This window comes from Tachysurus fulvidraco, chromosome 9 (genome assembly GCF_022655615.1).
Source record: "Tachysurus fulvidraco isolate hzauxx_2018 chromosome 9, HZAU_PFXX_2.0, whole genome shotgun sequence".
Lineage (NCBI taxonomy): Eukaryota > Metazoa > Chordata > Actinopteri > Siluriformes > Bagridae > Tachysurus > Tachysurus fulvidraco.
Window position 1 is genome coordinate 8,344,122 of NC_062526.1, and position 18,448 is coordinate 8,362,569.

Genomic DNA, 18,448 nt, shown 5'->3' on the forward strand with positions numbered 1-18,448 from the left:
ACAATTTGCACAACAGTTCATGCAAACAGATTACAGCAAGATCCTGAACTGTCGTGAACAAATTTGATCCTGGAACTTATCTGTGCTCTCTGCACACACAATCTTTTCTGAAAATGTATGAATGATATTCTTAATATTGCATATTCCTAACTGCCTTGTATAAGCTCATGAAACTTTTGCATTTATGCTCATTTGACATTAAAAGTCTAGGCACCCTTGTAATTGACTGCATGAAAGATGAACAGCTAGGCTTATTTCAAAGAGAAGCTCTCTTCTGTGGTTTACAAAGTTCATAAGTCACTCTTTTGTCACTTGATACTGATCACAAATATAGCCCCTGGCTTTTACCCATGCCCTGCATATGTTAACATTCAACTCAAGGCTGCAGTTCTCTTCCATCCCTAATTCGTGTAAACCCGTCGAGGAACAGCAACATGTCGGATCAATCCACTTTTGACACAGATGTGTGGACTCTCACACGGTTCGTCATGGAGACTGGGAGACAAGCTAAGGGTGCGACCGGAGAATTTACCCAGCTTATTAACTCCATGCTGACAGCTATCAAAGCTATTTCATCTGCTGTTAGGAAAGCCGGACTCGCACACCTGTAAGTCCTGGTTTGATGTTCTGTGAGTGAAATGGGAAGCAGTGTGATGTCAAATTTGTTCAGGTTTGTTAAATGTACTGAATCAGGCAAAATGTATTGAGTTTGCATATTTTTTAGTGATCTATGGCCAGCATATAGTATCATGCTCATGTATGCCAAGTTCATTACACACTTTCCTTAAGGTAGAGCATCTGGCTAGGTAACAGGTCATCATTCGTACACACACAATTTCAACACAACAAAATAACTCCAAATGGAATGTATCCAAATTAGCATGTACTAATCCATTAATCCAGTCAAATATTGGCTTGTCAAGTCAAGTCAACTCAAGAAGCTTTTATTAGTCATTTCAACCATATATAGAAGTTGCAGTACACAGTAAAATGAGACTTCATTTCTCCAGGATCATGGTGCTACATAAAACAAAGACAGAGCTAAAGACTTAAGTAAGTAGTCCTAGCCACATAAAGTGCAACTGTGCAACCTGGTGCAAACAGTAAGAGGCAAAAGATAAAAAGACAATACACAAAAGACAATAAACAAAAACAGCACTGACCAGTGTAAATACTGTATGTCCAATCAACATTGAGCGTGCACAAATACTAGAATGAACCCTGGTATTATAGCAGAAGTTACATTAGATATTGTAATGTATTGTGCAAAACAGCAATCAACTGAAATCTGAAAGACAGCATGTGCAAAGAGCAAAAACAGTGTGCAAAACAGCATGTAAACCATTTTATATGGTGGTGGTGGTGACAGCACCAGAAGTTAAGAGATCCAAGAGAGAAGTGAGAAGAGAGAAGATGAATAGACAGTGTATTTTCAAGTTATGGTCAGTGTCAAATCTTCTCCAGAAATGGATAGTAGCATTGGCATTAGAAAGTGTCCAACAAGCTAACTTTATAGTGTGTTCCTTCTGCTTGATTGGAATGAAAACCTTCACCCACACTGGCCCTTTCTGGACAAGACTGGACACCAATGTTCTAGCTACTGTAGTTCTTGGACTTATTTTTATTTCTTATTTTCTGATGCTCATTGTTTCTCTGATTTTTAATGTTTACTTAATGTTCTTCTAAATATTCTTTTAACTGCACCACCATTCTTTTGACCTACACCACCATTCTTTACAACCATAGAACATAGTACAATGATGGTTGCATGATAGTATCTGATATTAGTACCATATACAATGGTGTGTTCCTTAATGCCATAGAATTAGACTGTGAACCATAAGGTACATTGGTGAACATGCTAAAAAAAAACCACAGGAACTATTCATGCACTTCATTATAAGTTTTGAAGATAATGATACAGGTAGAAATCCATCAAATTCTCCCTCATGTCTTACTCTATTTAATCATTTAAAAATAGCACCATAGGCTTTTTATTTGACCAACTGAACGATATATGAGGCCTCTGACCTTTCTAACTGAGAAACATAACTTCAAGGCAGAATAATTTATTAATACTGAAAACAGAAATTCTCCAGTGGGGTTATACAGTATACAGCATATGAAATGTGTGTATTTATTCGGAAACTTTGTTTTTATACATTTTTGCAATTAGTTAAAGATCAGATCATATTATTGTATCCATTGCAGCAATAATAAAGATCATTTCATAATTGCTACTAGGAAAGCTAAATGTAAGCAAACATGTTCACTATAAGCCTTGAGAAGATACAGAAAGGAAAGAAGGAAACATCTTTGCTACATTGGACAGCTATCACTGTCCTGGTTAAAATCATGGTGGACTCGGAGCCAGTGATGAGATCAGTCTCATCTCATCATGATACCAGTCTATTCCAGGGCATCAGGAACATGTACATTCACCCCTATGGGCAAATTGATGTAGCTTATTGATCAACCTTCTTGCTTTTTATGGGAGCAAACCAGAGAACCCAGATAAAACCCACTGGCAAACATACAAATCTCCACATAAACAGTAGCATCTGCATGTTGTGCCACTTTACTGTGCCTCCTGAAAATTATTCAAATCAATAAAAGATTTCATTACAAAACATCTCCATCCAGTTGGTGTGTGATACAATAAACTGCAGATCTGAGAATATTGCTATTCCACAGAGTGTGCTCAAAGTCTCCATACATAATTAGAATGAACACTTTTTAGCAAAATATCTTTCAAAATGTTTTATATTATATACAGTATACCTACATGGATCGGGATGTTATTGCAAGGTTGAGATGGACTTTAATAGGAAACATCATAAGCATTACACAGCATCAAGCACAATGCTGCTGCAAAACGTATTAACAAAATTCAATAAGAATGGAAGAAGCGTTGTGGATGTGGATGACCACAAACATCCACTGACAAAGACCCAACAGACATGGTTCCCTATATATGACTATTTATCGAGCTGTTATAATCGTTACATTGTTGTTGTCAGTGTGAGCAACTGCCAAATTAAATTCCTCGTTTGGCTGACAACATTAACACTAACATTTACACTTATTATGATTCTAAATACACTTGAAAAAAGTTACCTATGTGTCCTTTCTGTATTTCTGCATATTTTAGTCAAGGCATTGCTGGGCACATTAATGTCACTGGTGATGAGGTGAAAAAGCTGGATGTGCTATCCAATGATCTGGTAATCAACATGCTGCAAGCTTCTTACAGCACATGTGTCCTGGTTTCTGAGGAGAACAAAGAAGCCATTATAACTCCCCCAGAGAAGCAGGTACACATTTCTGTGTGCAGGAATGACATAATGCTTAATGTGAATTAATTCTAGTTTATTTCTTTTTGTTTAAAACCACATTAAATAAAGCTCTACAATATGACACACTGCAGAAGAATGATCTTAGTTCCCACAAATTTAACTAGGATATTCCTTCCAACAGCTAAATGTATACATATTATAAACACATGTTTGGTTTGGTATCGGTGGGTATTTGAGGGTATGATTTAAAGTTGCAGATTTGACAACTCTGATATATGTTATAAAGAATCGAGCATCCATGGTAATACAGCTAACTGACAGGTAACATGCTAACATTAGCAAGTTTGCACGTGAGGAATGTTAGTTCAGTAGAAAAAATTATATGTCTGGAAAAAGTCCATTCGTTATAATATATGTAGTTCTACAAGCAGACCAGTTATATCAAAACGAAGGTGTGTAAAGAATGTTTTACTTTTAACAAATGTGTTAAGTCTTACATGAGCATTTACAGCCACTGACCAGTATATGGCGCCCTATAAGTCTTACATGAGCAAACCCAGCCACTGAAGAGCTAACTCTCAATGCTGGCCCAAAGCCAGGATAAAATATGAGTTAACCTGAAACTGAACAGGGCCTCAGTGGCATCTGTTTTGAATGTTTTGTTTAAAGGTGGAGCCTTATGGATTTTCCTTGACACCCTGAATGTGATTGTGATATACAACCATTCTAAGTTAAAAAATAAAACTACAACAAAAAAGGCATTAAAGTAACCATGGATATATAAGAAGATTGGGGTTGGAAAAAACTGCATGAAAGAAATTCCTTTTTTTTCAACTGGTTGGTTGGATAGAGCTTGATTATTATATATTGCCTACTCCACCTCACCTCCTGCTTGTAGGGTAAATACGTGGTGTGTTTTGATCCGCTGGATGGTTCCTCCAACATCGACTGCTTGGCACCAATAGGCACCATCTTTGCCATCTACAAAAAGGTGAGTTATTTCCAATTATAGCAACAATAACAGAATGGACAAACAAATATTATTGCCATTTATACCTTAATTAATTACTTTCTAATATATGTATATGTAGATATGACTTATCTCTGTGTTTCTTGTTATGTCTTCTGGTGCTAGATGTTATTTTTGGCTCAGTTTCATTCACCTGGTGACGGAAGCATGACGAATTATGTATATCATCTGAAAGATTTTTAGATCTCTCATAAATATTAGACATACATGAGCAGATGTTGTCAGGGGAACTGTAATCTTTAAGAAAACCGGAGAACTAACCATCTGGAAAATGCATGGAGGCCAATAAGAAAATATATAAGTTGTATTAATTCAATGTCTTATAAAGTTACACCAGGTTAGATCAGATCTTCCAGAGTTTTTGAAAAGTGAGTTGCCCCAAAACCAGCTTTAATCCTTTGTGTAATGTTGGCATACAAGTCCTGACTGGTTTGAGATGGGATTTAAGATAAAAGTTCATTGGTGTTTAATTCTGTTGAGTGAAAAGGGCAGAAAGGAACTTAAAAACATCATCCTGGTGTTTTGTGCAATACATTTGAATAATTTTACCAGTATGTTGAAAAGGATTATTCTGAAATATGGGACATTTATAAGGAAAAAGCGCTATAGACCTACACAACCATGCAAAACATCACTGGACCTAATGTTTTCCATAATATGGCTCTCTTTAAAATTATGGATCCCCTACTGTGCTGAAGCAGCTGGCAGCAGACACTGACGGAATACATCCAGATGTAGGAAGTATGGGGATGGTCTTTTTTTCATCTATTGGGGGATTTATATTTTTCTGGTAGTCCTAAAAAATTATTTAGCTGTTCTGTGGTGCAGGGAATATACACATTTTAACTTATACACAGCAGAACTTTGTGTCTCATAGTGTAATTCTCACAATTAGATTTTATTCATTTCTTTTTATTTCATTTCTTTTATTTCATTTCTTCAGTAAATACTAACAGTAAGCAAAAAGATGGAACAGTGGTGCAGCACGTACCATTGGCACCTCACACTCCAGGGAACCAAGTCTGATCCTGCGCTCAGGTTACTGTCTGTATGGAGTTTTTTTGTTCTCCCATACCTGTAGATACTTCCTCTGAATCCACTGGTTTCTTCCCACCTTCCAAACACCTGCCAGTATGTGGATTACCTACATTAAAGTACTTCTAGTATTGTGTATGGTGCCTTGTTATGGACTGTTATGTACCATCCAGTGTGTAAACCCAAATGTTAATGGGATAGACTTCCTGAGCATATATGACTGAACTATTCCTGGAACAGGGTCCGTGAAAATAAGTAAGTGAACTATTTTTCCATGATGTAATAGGTTATTCGCTTCATGTTGCTTTGAAATTAGAGTGCTCCAACACATCCTTTACAGTTTATATGTTATTTGGCAGTCAGCCTAATAAATTAAATTCAATATGTGCAGCTGTTTTTTTTGTTGTTGTTGTTTTTGTTGTTGTTTAGTTGCTTTAAAGTTCCTTTAATCTTTGGCCACACCACAACATATTTGAACAGGCAAACCATGCAAAATATAATTGTGTTAAAGAATTATTCTGTAATCCTTTCTATAGTCACTAGATGATGCTGTGACACATGAGATGTTTATGATAGACTGCCCCAAAGGAAAGCACAATGACCTAAAACTGTGAGAATTCACAGACAAGTCATCCATGTTGTATTATGTTTACATTTACATTTACAGCATTTGGAAGACGCCCTTATCCAGAGTGACGTACAATACTGTTATATAAAAGACTGTTTAATCATTTACTGGTTTGTTCAATCCACAGGTTTCACTGTGGGGGAAAAAATATATATCTTCTTGGATTTATTTAGTCTCCTTTACTCTATGTGATGTAAATACTATTTTGAGGGGATTTATTTTGACACTTGATCTCCTTCTCCCAGGTTTCAGAAGGTGAGCCCACAGAAAAGGATGCTTGCCAGCCAGGCAATCAAATAGTGTGCGCCGGTTACGCGCTATATGGCAGTGCCACTGTAGTGGCTCTCAGTACTGGAGCTGGACTCAACTTGTTCATGTTAGATCCAGTGAGTACCAGCAAGGCAACTGTAGCAAATACCTAGAGCTATCATCCCCACTCGCTAAGTCACATGCTAACACTTCAGAAAATATACAAATACAGGTGCATCAACAGATATTCAGATCTTCTGATGTAAATGATTATTAAAAAGAAATTATTCATAGCTTGATTTTAGGTGCTCATGTCCCTGATGATTATATTTTGAAGTTACTGAACATCTTGTCTTTTTTTACACAGAATATTCAATGTATGGGTTTCTATCTAAAGTCATATGACACACAGCTATAGCGTTGCCCTCATTTTCATTTGTGGTTCAGTGCTGCTCAGTAACACAATACTTTTTCAATACTTGATTTTCACTTCTCATACATACTTTCAGAATACAGGATTGTACATTTACAGTTATCCTGAATGTACGCTCACTTCCTCCTTCCCTCACACATTGCATGTGCCAGATTCTAGTGCAAATGCACAGGTGTAATCTTTGTGCTGTTCCTCTTCAGGCCATAGGTGAATTCATCCTGACAGAAAGAAATGTCAAGATCAAGAAGAAGGGTAAGACCTACAGCATAAATGAAGGCTATGCCAAGTATTTTGATCCTGCAGTGACTGAGTACATAAAGCACAAGAAATTTCCCGAGGTAAGAGAGCCAGAATTCAGGATGCTCATATTCTCTAATGTAAAGTAATGTCAGTGTGAGCAAAGTCCTTAAATTATAGATAGATAGATAGATAGATAGATAGATAGATAGATAGATAGATAGATAGATAGATAGATAGATAGATAGATAGATAGATAGATAAAATAGATTGACAGCAAAGGACACAAGCAGTATAACATTTGACAAATATTAACAATTATTGCAGTGTAAAGAGACATCGGCACTGCTTGTCTGCTTCTCAGGGGACAAGATAGGAATACACTGAGACTTTTCTCTGTTCTGGCACCAAGGTGTTGGAATAAAATTGCTGACTGTCTCCAAATGACCAGTGAAGACCTACCTCTTCCTAAAATACTTAAACTAGCGCTGACAGTATTTTCCTGTTTGTTTCAATATAATTGTGCTAATTTTCCGACTGTTTTAGACTGATGTATGTCAATGTATTCACAAACGTTAACGCACTTTTGTATGTCTCTCTGGAAAAGAAATCAGAAATATAAAAGGAAATGTTAATTATGTGCAAAAATACAGCGTCATGTAAAATGGTCATTAAAAATGTGTAAAAAAGGTGCAAAATGACCAAATTGCAACAACAATAACAAAAATCAGGTGCCAAAGTACAACAAAATGCAAAATAACATAAAACATTCGTTCATTCATTCACAATCACCAAGTGGTGGCAGTCCATGTAAGCATTGCAATGTTTATTGCATGCATTGCATTGCCATGCGTATGTCTGTCTATGAAGAAATTCTGTCCAGTTCTGTCCAAGCAATATAACGGATCTTAGTTCTAAAATATAAAAATTAACTCGTCAGCAAAAGGAATAGTGTTTTCTAAAGATAGAGACACTGTAGCTTTCTATGTGCTTGGGGATTCTCCTGAAGGCAGGTGTGTGCACAGATATGAGTCTCAGAGCTGGATGTCATGTGGCAGAAAGGGAAATTCATTTTTTGTTTCACATTTACAATGACTGGACAAATGTATTAGTTATTTTAGTGTGTTACTATCAGCACAAAACATCATGAAGATTATCTCTCTCTTTCTTTCTTTCTTTCTTTCTTTCTTTCTTTCTTTCTTTCTTTCTTTCTTTTTCTTTTTCTTTTTTTTTAAAAAGAGTAAAATAATACATGATGTTTCAAATAAAATGAAAGGTGTTAAATACAAAATACAAGTTGTCAACAGCGCAAACTGATGGTTCTGGGTTTCATTAGTTTCCATCAGTTACTATTATGAAGCATTATTAAATATTATAATAATAACTGTTCGTAATAATCAAGACAAACACAGGGAATAAACTGGCCTTGTCCATTACCTAATCCTGTCCTTGACTCAGACAGCTAGTGGATGTCTGAGTTTCCTCTGCGCTTGACAGTTTCCTGCATCAGCTGACAAGTCAGCAGCAATACACCACCCGTGAGTGCTGATGTGAAGTTTACCCCACAGGTTACAACATGTTAACTGAGCCTGTATGTAACTGATAGATTCAGCAACTCAAGCACACTACTCACATGATACAGGCTCCTCAAAGAAAAAGCTGAATGTGGGTGATTTATAGTTTACCACCTGCCACCTGAAAAAACGGTGGATTATTAATGATTAAGTGACATATCTAGGTTACATTTGAACATTTGCAAAAGGTTTCGAGTTAGGTTTGCTACATAAGAAATTATGTCAATAACTCTGTGTGTGTGTGTGTGTGTGTGTGTGTGTGTGTGTGTGTGTGTGTGTGTGTGTGTGTGTGTGCGTGTGTGCGTGTGTGCGTGTGTGCGTGTGTGTGTGTGTGTGTGTGTGTGTGTGTGTGCGTGTGTGCGTGTGTGTGTGTGTGTGTGTGTGTGTGTGTGTGTGTGTGTGTGTGTGTGTGTTTCAGCATGTCTGTGCAAAGCCACATATTTCTTCTCTGCCACCTCATTTCAGTTATATCATGACTAAGGGGCACCTGACTTTCCTTTACACACACACACACACACACACACACACACACACACACACACACACACACACACACACACACACACACACACACACACACACACACACACACACACACACACACACACACACACACACACACACACACACACACACACACACACACACACACAGAGTTCACACACGCACGCACGCACACACAAACAGACACACACATACACACACACACACACACACACACACACACACACACACACACACACACACACACACAGGGCTAATTTGAAAAGTGAGTTTCAAATAATTGAAATGTTGATTCTCTTCCATCTGAACTTTGATCGTGGTGTTTATCTGTGATTATCAGTATGCCTATCTCACTAGGAACGTATTAGTTTGCTAAGCATTTTTACACCTAGTTGCTAGTTCTATAAAGATAACAGATGTTTCAGTGTTCACAGGCTTTAAATTCAATTCTAATTGTAATTTAATTAAAAATCTCACATTTAATCTTAACCTTAACAAGAAAGCTCACTAAATATCTCTAGTGTAAATGTTCAGTTTACACCTTAGATAATCAACCTCATAAAACGTCTACTAAAACAAAATAAACAAAATAAAACAGATATAATGATGAAAATATTTCAACGTGATAATTTGTGCATTAGTGGGAACTCATTTATTTGGGTATCCCTCAAGTCACATGCTTAGTGGGAAGTTGCATCATCAAAATCTCCTGAAGATCATGGGAATGATTGTTTACTTTGTTGACTCATTTATAAACTGAAAGTAAATTATTGTTTACTAAAAAAAAAGTACCTAAAGTAAATCATTAGAACTTCCATAATAAATAAACTTATTAGCATGAATGCTAATTAACCACATTGTGTACTTGTCTGGAAGATGAATCATGTCCACTTGACTTTTTCTAGTTAGAGCGAAACAGACTACTCATCTGACCAGCTTCTTAAGTCTGAGGGAAGTTTGCAAGATTTCACATGTGTTAATTGTAAGGGGGAGTCATTAAGATGAAACAGCCCTTTACTGGTAGACCTGTGAAGAGGCCTTGATCTTCTGGATCTACTTGTGTACTTTCTTAATCTTTGCTAAAACAAACAAACAAGCAAACAAAAAAAAATTCTATATATATAGCTATTAATATTAAGCTATAGAGGTGACAGTATATTAGTTTATTAGTATTCTAACAGCATTGTGTCTTACAGAAATCTGAAATAATAATGTCAGATTAGTAACATAATAAACTATAACATGATATAATATGACAATAGCCTTTGATTTGTCATTGGATGTCTTATTCATTATTTTAGTAAATGTGTTTAAGCAAAACGTAATGTTTACCATGATCCATATACTGTAACTATAACTCATATCATGCCAGAAAATGTGAAATACCAAAACAACTGTCATTAGGTTGTAATATACAGGAATAGCCACATTTCACTTCCTCATAAGAATGCTGCACAGAAATGAAACTTGTGTTTAATTATAGTAGGTTTAGTGGTTTTATACACTGTCACCACCTCACAGATCACATAAATGACACAAAATCTGCAAATTCATGAACTGACAACTGGAAATTCTGCTTGTAGTAATAGTCACAAGTCAATGTTGCAGCACTGACACTGCGTTTTTGAAATGATTATGAGTGTATGAGTGACTATGGATTATGTTGCAAAACTGAGATGCACACAGATAATATTTTTGTCTTTTGCAGGATGGTAGTGCTCCATATGGTGCCAGATACGTTGGCTCCATGGTTTCAGATGTGCATCGTACCATTGCTTATGGTGGTATCTTTTTGTACCCTGCCAATGAGAAAAGCCCCAAAGGAAAGGTGCGTTATTTAACATGGCAGCTATATACTGTAGAAAGGGAGAGCATTATATAGTAAGGGAAAGCCATAGAGTGTTTTGCTGTTTCTGTACTGCAGCATGTAAAAGCCAGATACTGGAGAATAGACAGTAAGAACAGAAGCAAGATGTACTTCTGTTTCTGCATTCTGTACAGTTCGCAGAAAGGACCTTGAAGCTAATTTAAACTACAAACCAAGCAGAAAACAGAACATCAGCTGATAATTTGCTCAATTTTTTAGTCCAAGTTCTAGAGGATTGCTCCAAATTTAAATACAGATACCTTGTTTGAAAGTGAGTGCAAGTGCTGTACTTTTGTACGTCACTGAATAAGGGTGTCTGCCATATGCTATAAATGCAAATGTGCTAGTCTACACTTCCTGCTTCATCTGGCCAACATATTGCACTGGAATGATGCTGATGAACTCTTGTGACTTGGATTCCCACACCACAACTACAGCAATGCCTTAGTAATATACTAGTTTATCAACTAGAGTTTACAGCTTGGTTCATTTGGACCCACAATTTAAATGCCACACAAGCCTAAGGTTCATTTTTCAGGTCCATCATATTCATTGTATTTGGAATTTGTATTGGACGTCAATCACGTTGGCCAAGGAAAACAACAACAGCATTTGTTGACAAAAACATTGTGAGACCGGTGAAGAAAAATGCAACGTCAACAGTCAGTGACATCACCAATAAGCTCTACAGGGCAGGGGTGAAGAGATCACAGTCCAACTTGCAAAGAAGTGTTGAGAACAGAAATATAAAGTGGCTCATCAGCATAATGTAGTTAATGGAAACAAGGAATGTATTATCAAAAATTATGAGTTAGGCACTTAATTTGTTCCTATACATTTGCTTTCCTAAAGATTCTGCCAACAAAGTTGACACATTCTTAAATATCAGGAATTGACCTAGTTAAAGCTAGTATTTGCTAGTACTTTTTATATCAAGACCCAATGTCTTCTTCTTGTTTTCATTCTTGCAGAAGCAATTGTACTTCATTATCTTCTTTGATAGATTAGACAATCTTTGTGAAAATATAAATATTTACGATTGTTGAATGCTGAATCTCAACTGTGTGCAGTTCCCTACTGAGTTGGTCCAGAGATTAGCTCACAGTAAGGACACCAAGATGTTTGCATTCTGACTACAAAACAGCATACAGATAGATGAGATCTTGCTTTTTTGAGTGATAGGTTTTGTAATAAGTCAGTGAGCAGTGGCTGAAACAAACACTGCAGGACTGGTGTGACCTGTCTGTTGTCTATGACCCAGATCCTGTCATCGGGGATAAAAGTATCATGTTGTTGTGAAAAAAGTGGGGACATTAAACTAAAAAGGGAAGAAAAAAGCATGTTAATTTGAGATTGTAGTAAAAGCAATAAAATATATACAATGTGGCATTGCTAGAATGTAAGAGACGGTTAGGTTACATAGGATGCTAGCCTAAAAAAAATAAGCAGGTTACAGATAAGACTCAAACATTTCAATCAAACATCAAATATATCTAGCGTAATACATTTTAATGATATTAATGTTATTAAAAAAATGGACGAAGCTACCAAACAAATTAGCTGCTATTAAACTAGCTTATATGTGTCATAGACAGATATAAGTGGAACTGTAGTTCCTAAGTCTCAATTTACGTCTATATTTTCAACATAGCCCAACAGATCAATACAATAACCAATTTGTCCATTACTGCCATTAATCACAATAGCTTGCAAGCTTAGATGAGAGGGTCTGTGGTTTTTGAGTACCACTCAAACATTCAAATCAAGCATCAGACATCAAATCTCTGTAGCATAAAGCATTGTTTTAAGATATGAATACGAAGAAAATTAGGACTCCAATTTTCTACAAACATGCTATGCATTGAAATTGCTCTCATGCTCTTCTGCCATTCTTAAAGATACCAAGCAAATTAGCTGCTAGTAAACTAGAACGTGTGTGTCAACATTTTATCCATCACTGTCACTACTTACATTATCTAGATATTCTGTGGTTTCTGACTACCACTCCCATAAGTGGTACCATTCTTATATACAGACATCATCTGAAATTATGCCTCATGCTCACTGAATTAATACTGAATGTACATTTAGTTTAAAAAATGAACTCAAACAGCATTTTAAATCAGCAATCAAAAACAAGTCAGAGTAGAGAGCTCTTTGAAGACATGTTAGATTTAAACTCAAATGTACATGCACTCAGACATCCCGTCTTTACTTCTGCGTAGCTGCGGCTGCTGTACGAGTGTAACCCCATTGCCTTCCTAGTGGAGCAGGCTGGAGGAATAGCCACCACAGGTACACAGCGAGTCCTGGACATCAAGCCTGAAGCTGTGCATCAGAGGGTTCCGTTCGTAGTGGGTTCTCCAGATGATGTGGAGGAATACTTATCATTTGTCAAAAAATATCAGAAATAAAGTTTTCCCTGTAAATATCTGATCAGTTCACTGCAGTTTAAATCAGCAGTTTAGCAGTTTGTTGTGAAATTCATTCTGCCAGTAAATAGCATGTACCAAAGTTTAAACACATGATTCTTGTCAGACAGGAAACTGAAGTCCCATAGTCTAATATTAGTGCATGATTTCACTAATTGTTCTCTAGAGGCTACATTTCATTAATGTTCATATTGATCTCGATAAAATTGTGAAACTCCCCTTTCCAGCCAATTCAATATAATCTTGTACAAACAGTTAATTTCAGTTTCCAGAGTACAGCCTTAGGCATTGTTCCACTTCATGACAACTTCTGTAGAATGTTGTGGTTGGTGAGGTTTGCTTTGTGTCAGGTTAGTCATGAGGTGGTTTGTTGCCACTTACTGGACTGCTTTGCCCAGATTTACTAATCCCAGTAATCAGTTGTTCTGAGTTGTGTAGCAGAAGCAGTCTACACTGTAATGTAGCATGTTTAATAATAAAGTAATTAAACTGTACACTGCAGCAGTCACTTATTACACAGCAATAAGCCATAGTCTATAAACAGTCACTCCAGTCATTTATTTAGGTTACAGCACCAAGTAAAGTTCACTTCACATTCTGCATGCTCAGCATCCCTCCATTTAACATCAAGAGATCGGTATTGATGAGGTTTATTTTGTTTAGCTACTGTTGATCTCCATAGGAGATTTTTTTGTAAGCATACAGTGCAATCAGATTTTAGGAGTCAAACCGATGAAAGAACACGCACATCAAGAAACTTTTCAGTCAGTATAAGGTTTAATCACTTGAAAAATCAGTTACAGGGAACTCAAATGAAATGGGCAAACAGCACAGGGTGCAAAATAAAACTGAACGCTTATTGCACATGTCGCACTTTCAAAGGTTTGGTTAAGTGATCCAAAAAAGGCATTTACATTTTGGCAAGCAATATTTACATGAAACAAATTAAAATGCTAGTTAAAACAATTGCATAAAATGGCTTAAAAAAAAAAAATCCATGGATTTCCATGTAAAACTTGTATAGCCCATACAGTTTTGTTCTATAGGTCTTCATTTCACACTGAACTAAGTTGGGATTACAAGTTTCCCTTTTATCATAATAAACTAGCTCTTCACTGATGCTATGTGACTCTTAGTGGTGTAGTGAAGACACTTCATGGTAGTGAACAGTTTGATACAAGGCATGAAAGCCATGCTAGAGGTTTTGTTTAGACCAGTGGGTAGCTGGCTGCTGTTGCAATACCACAGTGGTTATGTCTGTCCTTGGCCATGTAGATGTAGCCTTTGTCACCCCAACTCTCACTCCAGCTGCAAACAGAAAGTGACAAATTAGGTGTGTATTTAAAAAACCCCACAGCCACTTTCCCCCCCTCCATTAAATTTCTGCCTTCTTAGTATTACCATAAACATTAAGCAGTTTGGCTTCATAGATGCCACTACAAACTGATCACGTGCATGTATGCACAAGTTCTCCTTAACATATCCATTTCAGCTACTTTAGTCCATTTCATTGCTTCAGTTAAAGAACAAGGTCATCTGCTATTGTGCCTCCATATACAAGTCGATGCATACCTGTTCTTGACAATCCAGTACTTCTTCCCATCTACGTCTTCACCATCATAGCCGTAGCCAACAACTAGAACACCATGGTCCAAGTCCTCACTGCTGCAGTCTTTCTCATAGTAAATACCTTAGAACAAGAAGCAACAAACGAGTTAAAACAAGAAGTGGGCAAAGCATAAGGTTGACTAGAACTACTACAGATCAATTTAACAAGCAAAATGTTCATGCCACATGAATAAGAGTAGACCAACAATAAATCTCACCAGACTGATAGAACTGGAAGGACTCATGTCCAGCATCAATAGCCACGGACACTGGACCAACTGAAGCCACAGCCTTCATCAGAGCATGCTCTTTACCACTGGGGACGTCCACAAAGCCAGTGTCATTAGCTGCACTATAGGTGGGATCGTAGTGGCAGGGCTGGTCATCCTAAACACAGAATATGCAGACAAGTTAGCACTGCTTTTATAACAACTTTAAAAATGGGAACAGCCTCCTTAATTTCTAGTTCACTTAGAGCAAGAAACAACTCACAGTTCCGAGGTAAGGGTAGAACTGCTCAGAGTCCAGGCCACCGTTGTCCTTGATGTACTGGAAGGCCTGGTCCATGAGTCCACCATTGCAGCCCTCGTTGCCTTCAGGACGAGAGCAGTCGACCAGGTTCTGCTCACTGAGAGACACCAATTTACCAGTCTTTCTAAACTCCTGACCCTCCATGGCTCCAGTAGTGCTGAAGGCCCAGCATGAACCACACTGACCCTAAAAGTACAAGAATAATCGTTACAGTAAAAAGGTTCTAACATTTGGCATAAGGCACATTTTCCACAACTGTGGTAAAGGCTACTGGTTCGGATCCCGACTGCAGATTAAGTAGAGAAAAAAGTAGCCATGTGACTCGTTTTCAGACAGACATTCACTTGGTGTTGTTTTTAGAGTTGCCTACAGTCAAATCTAACTCCTCCCCTTGTACCAATGCTGCACAGCCAGTTTTATCCTACAATCTTAAAATGTCAGGATCACTGAAAGGGGCCTCTACCAGTGTACAACATAGTGAACAGTCACAAATACAATAATTTTCCATGTTAAACAGCCCCAGCATTTAACAGCAAACAATTGTGGGCAAAAGATAAAAAACATTCCACTACACATCAAGTAACATGGGAATACATTTTTAATCTGAAAAGTGGTCATATTCATTTGTTGTAGAATTCTTTACGAATGTGGAATGCATGAACACACACTCAAGTTGTCTTTAAAGCTAATTGAACAAGATCCCTCACCTGGTCTTTGACAGGAGTAACATATCCCTGCTCTCTCCAGTCCAACTTGTTTGGGACCTCCAGGAAGTTAGGCTCCATGAAGAGAGATCCCTTGCTCTTCCTCTCCTTTTTGTGGTTGTAGCCATTCATGACTTGTCTGAATTCCTCATGAGTCTAAAGTTAGAAATGGTGAAATTTGTATAAGGCCATCAATTATGCAAAATATAGAAACTATGAAAATGTACAATTTTAAACAAGATGGGTTCTCTGCAATGCCAGTAGTAAGCAGCATTGCAATAAGTATATCAATCAGTTTCAAATGCTGAGAAGTGCATGTGTGTGTGGGGGGGGGGAAGACCCCAATTGCAATTAAAGCTCAAAAACAGTGATAAAGAAAAGATTTTCTACCAAATAAATATACATCATGCAAAGTTATGCTAAAAGACATGGTGCACAGGTCACTTTTTACCAATGAGACCAAATCGCTAACAATTTGCTTTATTCAACACAAAATGGTTACAACAAAAACACTAGTCGATGGAAGAGCAATAAAATTTTACTCATATGGGACATTAATTTTGACTTTAGTCAACTTTAGAATTTAAACCTTTCAGGCTAGTGGTGCATCCATTTTCCACAACACATATCCTACACAAGGAGGCTATCGCAGGTACTTAGGGCACCATGCAGAAGACATCCTGGACAGACTAAGGACAATTTCATGATGCAAAGCATCCTACAATTAGCATCTTTTAAACGGAATACCCAGAGGAAACCTCTGAAGCACAAGAACATGCAAATGTGGTACACATGCCAGAGGGTGTTCCATGTGTTTTACAAGCTCACCATGTCACCAAAGTGATTCATTGCCAGGCGGTAGGTGTGCTTTCCCATCGAGTGATCCAGGTTGTGCAGCTCAATCTTTTTCAAGTTCTTCTCCCAGATCATTCGCCGCCATCCTTCTTCCTTCTAAAATCATAAAAAGATTCAATATCAAGTGATACGGTCAGTCCACAATCACAGAATTTAAATGGGAACGCTGTTAAACAAACATAGCTTACCACGTGATATTCTTTTTTATGCCAGTCCTTCCACTGTTGCCAGTGACTGTCTAGTTCTCTGTCCAGACTGGGAGCAGCAGACACTATGCTGAGGCACACAGCCAGCAAGGCCAAACACAGTCTCATGGTGAAGAGCTGAAACAAACCCAATAAATTAAAATATATATTGAAAAACGTTTCCATTGGGCTGGAAGTCTATCATTTCTAAAACAGAAATATACGCCGACAAAAAAAAACGGGTGGTGTGACGTCACCAGCCGAGGATCTGCAGTACACGTGATAAGAGATAGCTTTACAAAAACACAAAAAACAACTCGATATCTTTCATAAACAAACAGGGCCTGGGTGTATAGATTTAGTTTATACACACGGCTCGTTTATATAAACCAAGCCGTGTCATAAATGTTGGCCTTGTTGTAACATTGTTGCGTCTGACTGCAGAAAACATCGGAGAGAAAAAAAAGGGGACGCCTTGTTCTTTTGTAGCCATTAGGATCCACACAGCTAGAACTTCCAGGAAAAAGGAAAACGAGACTGAAACCCAAGCAGGAAATATAGAGAGCGCGAGATAGAAACAGAATGGATAGAAAGAGAATGTGGGGAAAAAGATCTTTTACAAAAACACTAATAATAAACAAAACATACAATATGACTGCATTAAAGAAGCCAGAACAATTACAACTAAAGCCTAAACACAACCCAGCACCTATATATGTTTCTACCAAAGCTATTCAGACCAAAAAACACGACGGTCTGTCTTAAGAATAAACAGGTCGATACCTTTAATACAGATTTAATATTCTTTACAAAAAATACAATTGAAATTCATTAGATATCAATAATAAAAAAAATACACAAAAACAAACCAGTATAGACTAAGATCTGTAGTCTACACACACACACACAAAAAATACAACCCCAAAACAACAATATTTTTTAAAAGCCCAGTCTTACCTTATCTGTATTAAACTCAGACAGAATATGTTTTTGTCGAAAACAACTGCAAGTTTATAAAGGCTGGCCTTCAAAGATGCAATTCCACGTTTTCTTATTGGTCGAAACGCGTCATGACTCCGCCCCCTACATTAATCATCCGGCATGTGATCTGGAAGCACGTGATTCTCTTACCGGCTGATGGGATTGTGTTATTCACTTGCTGAGAGGATGAGACGCAAGGTTTGGGTGCGTCTTTAAAGAGTTCAGTTAATCAGCATATCATATGATTTTCCGAAATTGTGTAAGAAAAAAAAAATGTATAGATGATGCCCCAACTCGCA

At 37.3% G+C, this 18,448-nt stretch overlaps 2 protein-coding genes across 2 annotated transcripts; one reads left to right on the forward strand and one right to left on the reverse strand.

Moving 5' to 3' along the window:
- Positions 1-347: 347 nt before the first annotated feature.
- On the forward strand, positions 348-14,203 carry fbp2 (fructose-1,6-bisphosphatase 2). The gene is made up of 7 exons (XM_027138504.2): positions 348-607; positions 3,152-3,314; positions 4,195-4,287; positions 6,235-6,375; positions 6,872-7,009; positions 10,695-10,814; positions 13,079-14,203. Exons 1-7 carry the CDS (start codon positions 435-437, stop codon positions 13,265-13,267), a joined length of 1,017 nt encoding a protein of 338 aa, XP_026994305.1. The 5' UTR covers positions 348-434; the 3' UTR covers positions 13,268-14,203.
- On the reverse strand, positions 14,044-18,279 carry ctsla (cathepsin La). The gene is made up of 8 exons (XM_027138505.2): positions 18,126-18,279; positions 17,172-17,306; positions 16,957-17,079; positions 16,132-16,284; positions 15,386-15,610; positions 15,112-15,280; positions 14,858-14,975; positions 14,044-14,593 (listed from the first exon to the last, which is right to left on the reverse strand). Exons 2-8 carry the CDS (start codon positions 17,295-17,297, stop codon positions 14,494-14,496), a joined length of 1,014 nt encoding a protein of 337 aa, XP_026994306.1. The 5' UTR covers positions 17,298-17,306; positions 18,126-18,279; the 3' UTR covers positions 14,044-14,493.
- Between the last annotated feature and the right edge of the window lie 169 nt (positions 18,280-18,448).